General features: G+C 45.4%; 1 protein-coding gene across 5 annotated transcripts in view; it reads left to right on the top strand.

The window, feature by feature from the left end:
• Nucleotides 1–14,703, top strand: part of KLHL3 (kelch like family member 3) — a 114,045-nt gene extending 99,342 nt beyond the window's left edge. For all 5 annotated transcript variants that reach the window (XM_072841152.1, XM_072841151.1, XM_072841148.1 and 2 more), the window contains 3 exons: nt 3,361–3,501; nt 5,522–5,665; nt 10,150–14,703. In XM_072841152.1, the coding sequence (XP_072697253.1) occupies nt 3,361–3,501; nt 5,522–5,665; nt 10,150–10,178 (314 nt within the window). In that variant the 3' untranslated portion in view covers nt 10,179–14,703. The remainder of the gene's footprint in view (nt 1–3,360; nt 3,502–5,521; nt 5,666–10,149) is intronic.
• The last annotated feature ends 530 nt before the right edge of the window (nt 14,704–15,233 follow it).

Here is a 15,233-nt window from a genome sequence, read left to right as displayed (position 1 = left end):
TCTGGGTTGAAAACCAAGCTGTCAGTGTTCCTATTAGGAGATGAACTTACATCTCTCTACCTGCACCCCTCACTCCCTTCCCCACATGGAAAGGGAAGGACTTTGCAAGTGTGGCTCACTTCTGAATCCTGTGGGAAGACAAGGAGCCATGTGCTCTCTGGGATTTTCCAGGAAGTAGAGCAACAGCCCCCATCACCTCAGAGGCCCAAAGAAAGGGTCTGAGAGGACAGAGGCATGGAATATTGGGCCCTGGCTCTCTGGTCTGGTTCTGTTGGGAGCTGATGAGTGCTGAGCAGCCTGGGCCGGGTGGGAAGGTTGTGTGACTTCCTCAAAGGGAAGCAACAGTTGTGAGTTTCCACCAATAATACTCTTCCTTTCTCGTTGTTTTTTTTTTTTTTTTTTTTTTAATTTGAGGTGTAGCTGACATGCATTAGTATATTAATTTCAGATATACAACATTTTGACTTGGTATTTGTATATATTATGAAATGATCACCACATACATTACATCTGTCACCACACATAGTCACAGAATTTCTTTTCCTGTGATGAGAACTTTTAAGATCTACTTTCTTAGCAAATTTTAAAATATGAAATACAGTTTTATTAATTATAGTTGCCATACTTTACCTGATATCCTCATGACTTTTTTATTCTATAAGTGGAAGTTTGTACCTTTTGGCCACCTTTACCCATTTGGCCCACCCTCTCACCCCCTGACCTTGGCAATCATTCATCTGTTCTCTATTTTATGAGCTTTGATTTTTTTTTAAAGATTCCACATAGAAGTGGAGGTCATAGGATATTTTCTCTGATTTAATTTACTTAGTATAATGCCCTCAAGGCTTTTCTTTTTTATATAATTTTTTCTTTTGTGTGTTTTTGAAGATTGAATTATAATCTCACTTTATAGCACCAAACATGTGAGTGTTCAGCATTCCTTAAAAACTATGCTATTTTAATATTAAATTCAAAAACCTGTGTGTGCTCACTGGTTAGAAAAGAAAAGAGGTATACGGCCCCATTTAAGAAGCATTTGTGTTTGGGATGCTATTTTTAGCGGGCTTGTTTCTGCTAATTCTGACCAGTTGGCCCTTCCTAAACGTGGAGCAAATGCCTGAAAGTCAGGACACCGGTGCTTTAGTGCTGGGCCGGCTGAAGCTTACCATGAGACCTTGGGCAAATCCCTTCCTCCTTTCTGGCTTCTGATTCCTCAGATGTGAAATGAGTGGGTTATAGTAGACGTTCCTTAGAGGCCAATGCAGTTCACCCATCTCATGACCCCTGCCCCTCCATAGAGCTCCTTGAGTAATCGTGGTTTCTAGGGTCTTAGTAGAGTTGTCTTCACACCTCCTAGGAATCCTCTATGACTTGAGGTGTGAGAGCAAGTTCAAGGCTCAAGGATGTAGGGACAGCTCAGGAAGAGTGGGGTAGCCCTGAGATAGGGGGGTGGCTTCTAGGAATGTCTCAAGCAGGAAGTGTGGAGGTGCAGCCCCGTGTGGAGCCACTAGCACAGACCTGCCTCACCTGCCTTAAATGGGCCTCTGGAGGCCAACAGCTCTGTCTCTGCCAGGCGACCCAGGGGTTGTTGCTGTGTGGAGTTCGCTGGAACTGCTCTTGCCTTTACCTGGGCTAGCAGTTCTGCTGCCTGTGTCCTCGGGTGAAATCAGTTTAGGGAATGCTCTCTCTCCCAGAGTGGACACTTTACCTCATCACTGAGTCTTGGCATCAGGCTCCCAGGACAGATTTTGCTTTGTGCTTCATGTCCCTAAAGTGTGGGAAAGCCATCCCTCTGGAGAGGGGAACCCATACACTTGTGATAGTGGGTGTTCTTTGGTGGCTCAAAGAACCTTTGAAGTGCCAGGAGGTCCAGAAGACCTCTATGTGAACATTTGCGGAACTGGCTACAAAAGGACAAAGGTGACCCCGATGGCCTGGAATGCTGCTTGTTTTTTTACTAGGGTATGAACTTCGCCTGCAGATGGTTGAGGAGTCCATCTGCCGGCGAAGTCCGGAGTCCATGGTCCCAGAGAGTCCATCTCTGGGACCCGGGCTGGGCTTGTTCCTGCTGAGCATGGAAGAGGGGCAGATGAGGCTGCTTTGGAACACCCTGAATGTATTAAACCTGGCTGTTAGATAGCCGTTGCTGGTACAACACCACCATCTGCTGTTAGTTTATGGCAACTGTGGCATAATTGCTAGAGGGGATTTTACGTATCTTGTCATTTAAACAATAAACCTGGTGTCGTCAGGTGCAGGGAAGCAGATGAGATAAGGCACCCAGGGTCCTTGTCCGTGTGAAGTTTATATCCTAGAAATCTGGTGCCCTGGGCTGACACCTGGCTACACATCCCAGTCACCTGAGGTGCTTTTTCTGATTTCCAGCCAGTGTCTGTGGGAGAGAGGCCCTGGATTCTGTCTTTTCAAAATCTCCCCACCTGAATGAGATGTAGCACATCGTGGGGTGGTGTTGCCCCTGGTCCCCTGGAACTGCCCATCCAGTCCAGCTCCCTCACTTTACCTGTGGGAGGACTGAGACCTCAAAAGGGGAAGTTGACCTGGTGGCAGGTTAGAGACACCCAGGTCCAGACCCCACATGTCCAAGGTCAGTTGCTCTTTCTGGTCCTGGGCCACCGTCCTTCCTTCTGGCTTTTATTTCTGTGACTTACATTAGAGGACTTTGAAAGGTTATTCTAAATCCTGTCCACAATGCCGTTCTAGGAGTCAGCTTAGGTCTGTCAACAGTGGGAGGGATTTAATGCCCCTCTGGAAGCTAAGAGGAGAGCATGTGGCAGAAAGAACAGGTTCTGCTTCAAAACAGGTGAGGAGGTCCATGTGGTAATGATATCAGCACACCTGCTGCGTGGCTGGTCTCTGCTTTTAACTCTTTTTATGCAACCCATATAATAGAAGGCTGAGGAATATGAGTAATACAACATTGTAGAAAAACTTGGCAACATAGGCAAAAGGGAAGACAAATTTTACCATCTGGGAATAACTACTAAAGTTTTGGAAGTCTTGCAGTCTTTTTTTTTCTTTGCATATAAACCCTCTCTCCCCATTGTATACCCACATACACACACATATTTGTTACATACGTATGTATATTTATGTTTCTTTAAATAGATACAGGATAATTTTTACTTTATCTTTGGGGAATTCTCAGGTTGACAGCCTTAGGAGGCAGGCAGGATGTCATTATATTTGTTTTACAGAAGAGGGCGCTGAGGCCCAGGGGAACAAAACAGCACTGTCCATGTCACCCTGCTGGTGACAGCCGCCCAGGACGGGATGCCAGCTCTCCTGGCTTCTGGTCACAGTGGCCAGTCTGAGGCTGAGACACTGTGCTCTGCTTTTCAGGGGTCGGGGTGCTCAGTGGACAGCTGTATGCCACCGGCGGGCATGACGGGCCCCTGGTGAGGAAGAGTGTTGAAGTTTACGATCCTGGAACAAACACCTGGAAGCAGGTGGCAGACATGAACATGTGCCGGCGAAATGCAGGTAATACAGCCACTCTGTCCTTCCGTCCTTGTGGGGTGTGGGTGCAAATACTAGCTGTAAAAGAAGGGCAGAGGGGAGAGACCAGCAATGGCTGTCTAACAGAACCTGGGCTGGAACTTGTACCCCAAATGGAATTATCCCTTCGACAACTAGGTGCTGAGTTAGGAGAGGGGAGAGCTGGGGAGCACAAATGCTAGCCATATGGTCCCCCACTTAGATGCAGGGGCTGATAACTTTCACTGTACACGTGTGGACACAGACTGAAGAAAGCCCTCTGATTGCCACCAGAGCCTCCTTCCTAGTGGCCCTGTTGGGTAGTTGAGCACAGGGCTATGTGGACATGGCCAGTCAGTGACACTTGGTTCTGTGTTTCCTTCACCAGTACCTGGCTTTGGAGTCTTCTCACTTCCCATCTGAAACCTGTCTCCTTTCTTGTAGGGGTAACCAGGCCCTACTTCATTCTCCAGTGGGAGCACTTATCATCGTCCTCACTTTGTGCTTCCTAGCTCTCTGTCCCCTCCACCTTTTCCTTCCTGTGGGAATGATTTTTCTCAGAATGTTTAAATCTTTATTACAGAAGCCTGACATCCCTACACTCTTCCCTTTGACAGCTTTGCCCTATAGGTCGTGTCTTGTGTTGGTATATCTTGTTTTATGCCTCTTTGCTCTAATGAAAGTGTTGGCTTAGCTTAGCTTCCCAGGCTGGAAAGGCAAATAGATGACTTTCAGGTGGATTTATTTCCTTTACACTCAAATTATCTGTTTGCTAAACTCATTTGTAGCTTACATGTTGAAAGTGTAAACAGAGGGGAGTTTATTAATTTGCCCATTGCCTGAGCCTGCTATGATACAACTTGGCATTTTGCTTTTAGCCAGGTGAGCAAGGGATTGCAGAGCCTCCGAGACAGCCAGTGTATCAAGAATCCAGGAATTAGGTTTAAATGGAAATATGTATATACGTACACATTCACATACAGATATTTCTCTTTTTTTATGGCAAAAGTGGAATCCTACTGTAATGCTGTTTTATAACTTGCTTTTCTAATCCACTTTACAATCTTTCATGATTATCTTATTATAACACAAAATAGATTTACATGGTATTTCAAATGGCTATATCACAATTTAACTCATTTACTATTGGACATTTAGGTTATTTCCATTTTTTTCTCTAGTCATCCTTTTGTGTTATAAATGGTCCTTTGGCTAATCAGTGCATCTAAAATTACTTCTCTAGAATATAAGTCCAAGATTGAAATTTTTGAGCCAAAGGGAGCATATTTGCTTTCAGTACCACCCAGGAAAGTGGTACATTGTATCCTTTCAACCAGTATTTGAGGTTATCTTCATCAATACTTATAATTACTACTTTTTTTGAACATCGTCAGCCCCTTACTGTAATTTTGAAAGAAGACATAGTGTATTAGACTATGACCTTTTAAACTCTCGATGAGGAAAATCGTGTTTTCCTCCTTTGGACTCCTGCAGCATGAGATCTTGTCCTTAAGCGAGCTCTCTGTGAGATCAGGGCGGGAAGAGTGCCTTGTCTCTGGGAGCTATGTGTGGGTTCAGATCCAAGTCATGTGAAGTTATCACAGACACAACTGTTAGACACATGGTGTGGCTACACCAGCGTCTATCAGTGAAAACCTACAAGCGGGTCAGGAGTAGTGTATGTGAGATTCCCTGAGCATAGCTCAGTCCGCACATGGCACATCTGCATGCTCCAGTAGAGAGGAGCCCATACGATGATACTCTAAGTGTTTATAGAGTCAGGGGCCAGGAATGTCCATGGGAGTGTATAGTGGTGAAGGCTCCCTGGTCAGAGAAAGGACCTTCTCAGAAAGGAGGATCGTTGGGGCCTAGTGATTGTTGTTGGCATGTTCTTCTGTGGAGTACAACTAAACCTCTGAGCTAGAGGAGGAGAAGCGCCTCCAGGGGACATCCAGGTATGTTTCCCACCCATTCCGACCCCTTTGTGGCTCCTGCTGTAATGTTTCCTGTGGCTTCTGATTCCCAGGCGTCTGTGCGGTGAACGGGCTCCTGTATGTGGTCGGAGGGGATGATGGATCCTGCAACTTGGCCTCGGTGGAGTACTACAATCCTGTCACCGACAAATGGACACTGCTGCCAACCAACATGAGCACGGGGCGGAGCTATGCAGGTCAGTATGCTTTACCCCCGATTCCACCTTCCCCCCCCTCCCCGCACTCCTACACAGGGGATGCAGGGCAGGGTGGAGGTAAGTTTGCTTAACTTAGGACTACGTGCCTCCTCCAGGGATAGTAGATAATTTTCAGAGGTCACCACTCCTTTCTATGCCTGCCGCAGATTCCTCTAATGAGCACTGGTTTCCCCAGTGAACCTGAATGCAGGCCCAGAATTCTTTTTAACACCCATGTTCCGGGGAGCCACTTCCACCTGCCTCAATTTGTCATCAGAGGTTTAAAAATTTCATTGCCATTTCTGGGCTACCAGGTACAATAAGATACAGTCCTTGCCTTCCAGAAATTTAATTGGAAAGATAAGATTTGTCTACATGAAATAGGAGCTACAAGACAATGTACACATAACTTCTAAATGGAATGTGCTATGCTGTACATACTGTAAGGCATGACAGGTGAGAACTTCCTGGAGGAAATGAGCCATGATCAACTCTGAAGGTGGGCCCCAGTGACATGGCTAGCTGCCCTTTGCCAGGTGCTCCCTCCCTGTGCCACAGGGTAGTGTGTTCGGGACCCTGTACACGTTCACTGCCATCTTTTCAAGAACCCTCTGGGTGCCTGGGACTGGTTCCTTCCATTTTACAGATTATGAAACTGGGGTTTGGAGAATATAAGTAACCTGCGCAAGACCACATAGCTCAAAAAATGACAAAATCAGCATTCAGACTCAGGTCTGACTCGTGAGTCCATGCCCTCTGGACCACCACAGCTGACGGGGGAACACATTCCAGGCCAGATATGCAGGCAGGAGTAAGGAATGATGCTGCTACAGGGGCTTATACCTGGGGATTGTGCGTAAAGGGGCTGGTGAGGTTTGGGAGGCCGGATGTAGCTAGTGCCGCTGACCATGAGGGTCTATAGAGAGACACACAGACTCATATACACCTAAGGTAGCTCAGCAGCTTGCATCTCATCTTCCAGGAACTGGGATAGTTAGAGCTTACAGTCATTTATTGACTATATTATTGAGCACATAGCAATGTACCCTAAGTATCTTACAACCACCATCTCCTGAAGTGTACGTCATGACTCCAGTGGTATTCTTACCCCTTTTATGCATCAGAAGGCCAGTCATTCATTCTTGTTTGGATGTCAGTACAAAGGAAGACTGTGCCGTGCAGGCTTGAAGGAGTTTTTACATCACATTTTGTCAACATAGGCTCTCAGTGGCAGTGACTTGATTTTACTTTTTCCCTTGTTTAGGATTTTCCTCAACTAAATATAAAGATTTTAGAGACATGTTGGTCTTAGAGTGATTCTTTTCTTGAGGTTAATTATTAAAACTAGTATTTTCAAAACCGTAGTGGGAGGAGCAGGGCCTTTTTAAGCATGAAGTGGCGAGGCCAGTGAGGGATTGATCCCTCCTTGGGCTCCTAGTGGGCCTTAATGAGAAGGGAAGGTTTAGGTATAAAGTGGTTAGAATTTCACCAATGTGATGAGTATTTCATGTCGACTTCTTTATTGTCTGTCCACTTTAGAAGCAGATGGGAGAGGGAGAAGCAAACATGTAATCTGTCCTCAAATCCGATGACTGAATGAATCCATTCTTTTAGAATCTAAAGAAATTGCCTGAAATGCAGAGACATATGGATAGTAATTCATTTGGAGTATTACTTATGATAAGCAAAGATCTGAGAAGTACTTAATGTCTGAGATAAGGGAAAGAGTGAAACTGTGGTATATTTATACAATGAAAGTTTTTGGGCGGCTTCTGGGTGGCTCAGCAGTTGAGCATCTGCCTTTGGCTCAGGTCATGATCCCGGGATCCTAGGATGGAGCCCCGCATTGGGCTGTCTGCTCAGTGGGGGGCCTGCTTCTCTCCCCACCTCTGCCCACTGCTCTGCCCACTTGTGCTCCCTCTCACATTCTGTCAATAAATAAAATCTTTTTTTAAAAAAAGTGTTTTTTAACATCATGAGAGAATGTTTGTGCCAGAGGTGAGGGGAGGTCATCATGCAAGGTATGTACCATGCAAGCTCAGCCAAATCATCCTGGATCATGAACGTTTGAACAGCTGCTGCTTAGAGAAGGGAGTATTGAAGTCAGATCTCAGTGGGAGTTCCAGTTCTGCCACTTGGCTGGGACTCTGGGCAAGGTAACTGGTCTGACTGAACTTCTTGTTTTCTCATTTGTAAAATGAGAATAAATTCACACCAAGTGTCTTACAGCTGTCATGCAGTGATATGTGGAATGCTTAGCACAGTGCCTCCCTGGCATGTAGCTCCTACTCAGTGGATGATCATGATTATTTTCAAAGGCTAGGAAATAGTCCAAAAAGATAATGATGACTCTGTATGAAGAAATTAAATTTTTTTTCCTTGTGTTCTTCTGTGTTTTCCAGATTTCCTGTAATGACAATATTTTACTTAAAAAATTATTTATTTGTTTTTTTTTTAAATTTATTTATGATAGTCACAGAGAGAGAGAGAGGCAGAGACACAGGCAGAGGGAGAAGCAGGCTCCATGCACCGGGAGCCCGACGTGGGATTCGATCCCGGGTCTCCAGGATCGCGCCCTGGGCCAAAGGCAGGCGCCAAACCGCTGTGCCACCCAGGGATCCCCTATTTATTTGTTTTGAGAGAGAAAGAGAAGGCCAGAGGCAGAGAGAGAGAGAATCTCAAGCAGACTCCACATTGAGCTTGGAGCTTGACATGGGGCTTGATCCCAGGACCCTGAGACCATGACCTGAGCCAAAATCAAGAGTTGGCTGCTTAATGGATGGAACCACCCCAGTGCCCCAAGAATATTTTACTTTTATGATCAAAAAAGGAAGTTTGTATAAAACAATACAGGGCCCTGCTTTTCTCTCTCTCTCTCTTTTTTTTTTTAAAGCTTTCTTATGAAAGAATCCTGAGGTATGGGGCACCTGGGTAGCTCCAGTGGTGGGGCATCTGCCTTTGGTTCAGGGCATGATCCTGGGATGCTGGGGTCGAGTTCTGCCTCAGGTTCTCCACTTAGAGCCTACCTCTCCCTCTGCCTGTGTCTCTGCCTCTCTCTGTGTGTCTCTTAAGTAAAAAAAAAGGGAGGGGGATCCTGAGGTGCAGGTGAGATGCTGTTAAAGCGGAAGCACATCCAGGTCTGGTGACTCAGGCTGCCCATCTTTGAGCTTTCTATCTATACCTTTATCCAGAACTCACATGCAGGTATCTTAGCAGAATCTCACCACTGGGATATCCTGGCATTTCTTTAAGCAATGTTCTCTCAACCTCATCTGCAACCAGAAGATTTTATAGTTCTGGGAATATACGAAAGTAAGGCTCCAGTCAGTTACTCCGTACCAGTAGACCTTACCTATAAATTAGGATTTTGTTCAGGTAAGCAGATAGGTACTTGCTTAAATAAGGAAGGCATGTATCTGTCTCAGGCAGAAGGAAGTCCAGGGCTGGCCTAGGGCTCAGACTGTCATTGAAGAACCAGGTTTGTCCTCCCTTCCCTTTCTGTTTTGCCAGCTTTACCAACAGCTGCTGCTGCTGCCTTGGGCCATGTATCAGCATTCTTCCAGGTGGGGCGGCAGACAGAGCCAAAGCTGTGGCTCTGGCACACGTGCCTTCCAATGGTTTTGGCCAGAACTGGGTCACGCGACCCCTTCCAGCTGCAAGGCAGTCTGGGAAGCCGAGTTGAATAATATACTGGTCTCTGTATTTGAGGATAGCAAGTAGAAGGGAGGTTGGCTGAGTCCACCTACAGTATGTGCCACGTTACAGAGACCATCTAGGGTCATCTGTGGACTCACGAAGCTAGCCATACTTGAGTATGGTTCAGTTTGGCTAATATCATACCAAAGACTGATGTGTCTGGACTATTTTTCCAAGTATAACATTGAGCACTGGAGGGGTCTTTCAGTCAGGTGACATCAAACATTATGGGAGCTCAGCCTGAAGAGGTCCATGGATTTGCCCGAGACCACGCTGCAGCTTGACTGGTGGCAGGGCTAGCACTGGCATTCAGCTTTTCTGACTTCAGTGAAGTCAGTTCACTCTTCAGTTCATTTCAGTATCTTGTAAAAGTCGGCATGAATCACTGTCACTTCTCTTAAAGTGATAGATAGAGCCATGGAGCTGCTTCTGGGCAGCCAGTGAAGGTGGGGAATGTCATTAAGCTGAGCTCTTGAGGTTGGAAAAGGAGTCGGAGTCATCATGACGAGAACTGTGTCCATGTGATAATGTGAAAGGAGACCACTAAGCTGTGGTGCTGAAGGACTGTGCTTGTGGGCTCACGTGTCTTGCTGAGACTTGACTGGGCCACTAGAGTGGGAAAGAACCAGCGACTGGAAGTCTGAGTTCTCGGGCCCCACAGAGTTTGGATACCAACGTGCCCGTTTCTCTTGACTGGGCCTTTGGGATGTCTTGGGCTCACGAACTCCATGGGACTCTGAATAACTTGGAAGAAGCTAAGTCGGTAACTTTCTCTCCTTTTTTTTTAGGTGTTGCTGTGATTCACAAGCCCTTGTGATCCCCACTCCCACTGCCAGGAGGTGGAGGAGGGGTGGGGTGCTGCCTGTGACTCAGAACAGCGGCACCATGACTGCTGGGTGCCACTCACTGTGAGAAACAGCAGTGGAGTCAGAAGTGCCCTCCTCTGATGTGGCAAAGTGGTGTCTGGCCTGAAGACTGGTGACCTGTCTCCTGCTCCCCTGAAGCATTCGGGCCTCCTCCCTGAGCAGTGGGTTCCTGATAGCTCGAGGCAGCACCTTTGGGCTTTATTGTGTGTTTCTATGGGAACACCTGAGAAACCTGTGTGTGTGTGTGTGTGTGTGTGTGTGTGTGTGTGTAGAACATGGTGTTCCACTAGGTTGGGGGATGTGTGACAATCTACTGGATTTCTTTACTACTGATCCTTCTGTGCTAGAAATCAAATCACAGAAACCTCTCTTCTGGATTTACCCCATGGGAACCCTGAGATTACTAAAGCTGCTGTCTTCTGGAGGTCTGGTTGAACAGGCCAGGAATGTCCAGAAATGACTGGTGACAGGGGCATTGCTTTGACTATGCCTGTAGACTGGCTTTGACTACTGGCACTGTCTGCAGAAGAGCTGGGCATTATTGAATCTGCACTGTGTCTTCTGTGTGCTAGAACTGGGAACAAATGGGTTCCTTAGCCTCTCCCAAAGGGTGCTCTTCTTTGGGCTCTCTTCCAGGAAGCAGATGAGAACCGTCTAGTCCTTGATGTTTGGGATGCTTTTGTGTCTCTTCAATTGGAAAAACTAGCTCTTTGGAGGAGCCCCGCCCCGAGTATGACACTGGAGAAAAAAAATATGTACACATGAAAGACAAAAACAAAACAACAAACCAAAGTGGTAAGGCAGTTCCTGCCTAAAATGGTCTCAGAGAGGATCCTACTTCTGAGTTTTGTTGGGATAGGCAGTGCCCATTTATACTTATTACCCAGGCTTAATTATTCACAGCCTCCTGTTTTACTCTCAAAAGTGTTCTTGGTTTGGAGGGTAAGTAAAAGGTCACCCTACCTCCAAACCCAAAGATAGTTTTGCCCCTGCCTTGGGGTCATATGTGATCTAGATGGACATGGATGACTTCAAAGGAGTACACCAGCTGGGGCTGACCCTCAGCATTTGATGGCAATGGTCAGATCTGTCTGAGGTCCTCGTCTTCCTTTCCTTGTACTCTCTCTCCCCTTGTTCCAGGGCCTGCATCCTCTCTCCAGCCCTCACAATATTTCCTTCCTCCTTGTTTTTCCTGAGAGAGAGGAGGTGGTAAATGCCCTGAATGTGTGATCTCTTTCAGGGTTACCTGCATTTTAAAAGAGGAGCTTGGTGAAAGCTTTGCTAATTCACAGGCAAAAATTATTAGTGACAGAACTTCAAGCATCTGGAGGGGGGTGGGTATTTGAGGACACATGGAATCATTTTCATTAAAAAAAAATTGTGAAACTGTTCCTCAAATTGCAAATCACTTATGTTGGAATTTTTGGCATAAGATGGAAAGGTCTTGTGTCTGGAGAATAGTGTCACGTTGTCGGGGCTGGGGATTAATGCTCCCTGGTGTGGTGGTCCATTTACAGGAGTCAAGGGGCTTTGTGGAACCTGATAAGGGACTTCTGGTATCACTGGGCTACTTCCAAGCAGATACTAAAGGAGACTGGCACCCTCCCAGCTCACTCTGGCAGGAATAAAGCCAGTAGCCTCCCTAGTAGTTGGCTGCTTTGTGTATTTAATGCATATTTTTGAGCACTAAACACTCAACTCTCTTGAAGAAGAAACGTCTTCTGATGTTGAGCAGATATTTCAGTGAGACGTTTGGAGGGCAGCACTGAGGCATCTGGAATTTTTAGCGGCTTCGGAAAGAGGCTAAAATATCCAGCTTTGTTGGACATGGAGGAAATATTTCCAGGGGAATCAAGGCATGCCTTCAGTTAGGTGCTGTGTTCTCACCTGGCCACTGGAGATGACAGTGGTTTCAGAGCTCTGCCTTGGCTTGGAAGCTGATGGAATGAGCTTCTTGTTGCCAGTGTTCTTCCTCTCAGCCTGAGGAAGGTTTGGGGCTTTCTTTTGGTTTCTGGTGGGGATGAGGCTGGGGGTTGGGGTCCCATGTGTGTTGTTCACACAGCTCCTGATTTCAGATTAAAGGTGAACTTCCCACCCCCTCTCCCAGCACCTGGGAGCTGAAATTTCATGCATATGTGGGAGAGGTTCTTGTTTTTCATCTGCCTAGAGTGGGTCCCTTCCCTCAGAGCTCACCAGCCATATTTTCTGCTTTTGGAGTTTTGCTATTGATTCCACGTCACAGCTCCCCAGGAAGCACTGCCCATTTGCCAATAGTCCTGCTGAGGCCACATTCATTTCATCCTCATGCGTCCTTTCTCATGGGGACTCTGACACTGGTACGTCACCACCAAAAAGCCATTGGGCTCTAGCCGCCCACAGATGCCATTTAAAACCTGCTGTCTCACTATCACTAGGTACGATTCTCTCTCCACAGTGAACACAACTGACTTGATTTCAAGTCTGTGCTGGTCACATGGTAGGTGAACCCCTTGCCGCACCCCCCCATCTGGGTGGCCACAGCTGCTTGTGAATGCAGCTTTGCGGATGGCATATCTGAAAGCCGATCACAGTGATGAGATGGAATTGCAGCCCAAGGTTAGAAGCCGCTTAGATGCTGCTTGGATACTGATTTGGACAACACAGAAGTCAGACTCTGAATTCCAAAGTCACTTCTAAGTACTTAATGGCATCTCTCCTTCTAAAAAGTTGCAGTATTATGCAAATGAAGCTGACCTCATTTTCTGCTATGCAGTAAGAACACTTAATTCTCTTGAATGACAAACGAGTTGCAATATCCCCTAGCATGCTTTTCGAGCTGTGTTACTTTGATATCTGTTGTGTAATGTTTGTATATTCCTGAGCCAGATCCTTTCAAAGATTGCCTTTTTATAAAACTGAAGCTATAGCTTTCAGGCTAAACTTTTAATGTAGATATTTTTATAAGATAATTTTTTAGGATATTTGAATTGATTTTTATTATCCATGATAATGAAAAGTTCTGTTCCATAAGTCATTCACTCTTATAGTTCATGCCTGTAACTATTTTCCCTTTGCTTGTCGCCCTCCTAAAACAGATTTTTCAGTAGTTCTGGGTAGATGAGTCTTTTTTACTTTGAGTCCTCTTTCTCATACCATATTTGAGGGAGATTGCTGGAAAACACAATCACTGGTGTCTCTAGAATTGCTTAGGGACTAATGTTTAGCCTGACTCAGCAATTACCCTGTACTGCCTGGCCACTGTTTTGGAGTCCGTTCCTTGCAGGAGTGAAGCTGGTTGACCCATCTCCTGGTGTCTCTCACTGCCTGGTGCTGAGCCTGGCATGCTGTAGCATGGAGATGCTCCAGAGAAAGTCTGCCCTCCAGTGTATACTCCCAGGAGTTTCCTAGGTCTAGTAAACTAGTCCTCATTCTTTTCTGTCCCGTTGTTCTTCTGAAGCTTCCACCAGCTAAAGGCCCTGTTGCTGGATGATGTCCCTTTTGGAAGCATCTTGTTTATAAACTTTAAAGGAGGGGTCACTCCTCATGATCATTAAGAATGTGTTAAGCATGTCCTTTACAGATGCTTATACTACACCTAAAGCTTACTTGTTTCTTGAGCTTTATCTATATACTCCAGCCTCTATTTTGTGTATTTTTCTGCCATTAGCCTTATTGAAAAAATCTTTTATTTTTATTTTTGGGACAGGTGCCATTTGAATTGCCTCCATGCTCCCCATTTGCACCTTTTTGGATCGGGTTGGGAGATTGAACAAACTCCTATTCCAGTTAGCTGGAGTTTTTAAGGTTTTGTTTTCCTGGAGAAGCAAGGAGGTTGGATTTTTTTTTTTTAAAGTGTTTGCACTATTTAGAGTCCTAAGCCCCTCGTGTTAAGCTGTGCTGTGTGTGCTGTGTGACCAAGCAGCAGCACTTTTGACATTTGGGAATGGAAGAGACTTCTATAGTGGATAATCACAACTTCATAGCCCCTACACAGCCTTTGTCATGGGGCTAAGTGTCTCGTGGATATGGCATGAGCCAAGGCAGGAATGCTTGTAACTGTGGCATTTGGAGAAACAAATTATGTTCTTGCCTTGGGTTATGAGTTTGAAAATTATTTCCCCCTCTTTCTAGTGGCATAAAAGGGCCCTTGTTCGACTTCTTATTTAATTTGTGTATGATGTATAAAATACTTTGAAAGAAGGCTCAAGACGCTGAATGTGTATGTTTGTGTGGGTGCTCTGTCCATGTGGTTGCCTGTAGACAACCAGACTTGATCACTGATGCCCTGTTAACACACTGCATCGGTAAGGTCCTTGATCTGCTCTTCTCTGCTTGGATGTTAGAGCCCATCTGTCTTGTAAAAGAACACTTGTCATATCCTCCATCAGTTACAGTGGTAGCTGAAGAAACCATTCCTCAAATGTATTATTTCAATAGGAATCAAGTTTTAGTTTCCCATACTTCGTGTTAATTTTAATAAAAGCTGAACTGTGAAAACCTTTCTCAGTTTTTCATTTCTATAGTCCAGGCTCTTCACTAGGTCTTATTCCTGTGTATATTCAGATTAATTTTGTTTTCCTCTCTGACCTCAACACAGTACCATGCCCACAAAGATCTTCTTCAGTGAGTCCCAGAGAGGCCAGTCCCCCCAGTCAGTGTTTGGTGGTGTAGGCAACTGTCCAGCGATCACTGTCAGGTGGGTGTGCTGGTCTCGGGCACGGAGAAGAGGAAAAAGAGATCTGGCTGTAAATAAATATTGATTTTCAGAAGTTTTTTAATAAGACCTAGAGGTTTTATAGACCTCTTGTTTTTATTGTTACATATACAAATATTAGTTGTATTTTATTAAATATGTACAACTTTTAAATGTCTATTTATAAAGTATCAACATATATGAAATAATACTAGACTACATTTACCGAGTATGTACTATGTTCCAGGCACTTATGTAGTGCTTTTCTTCTGTGAACGCATTTAAGGCTCATCAGTTCTGAGTGACTACTATCTTTTACAGATGAAAATATGAA

The sequence above is a fragment of the Canis lupus genome, chromosome 10, assembly GCF_048164855.1.
Source record: "Canis lupus baileyi chromosome 10, mCanLup2.hap1, whole genome shotgun sequence".
Classification (NCBI taxonomy): Eukaryota; Metazoa; Chordata; class Mammalia; order Carnivora; family Canidae; genus Canis; species Canis lupus.
This window is presented reverse-complemented; position numbering and strand designations above follow the sequence as displayed.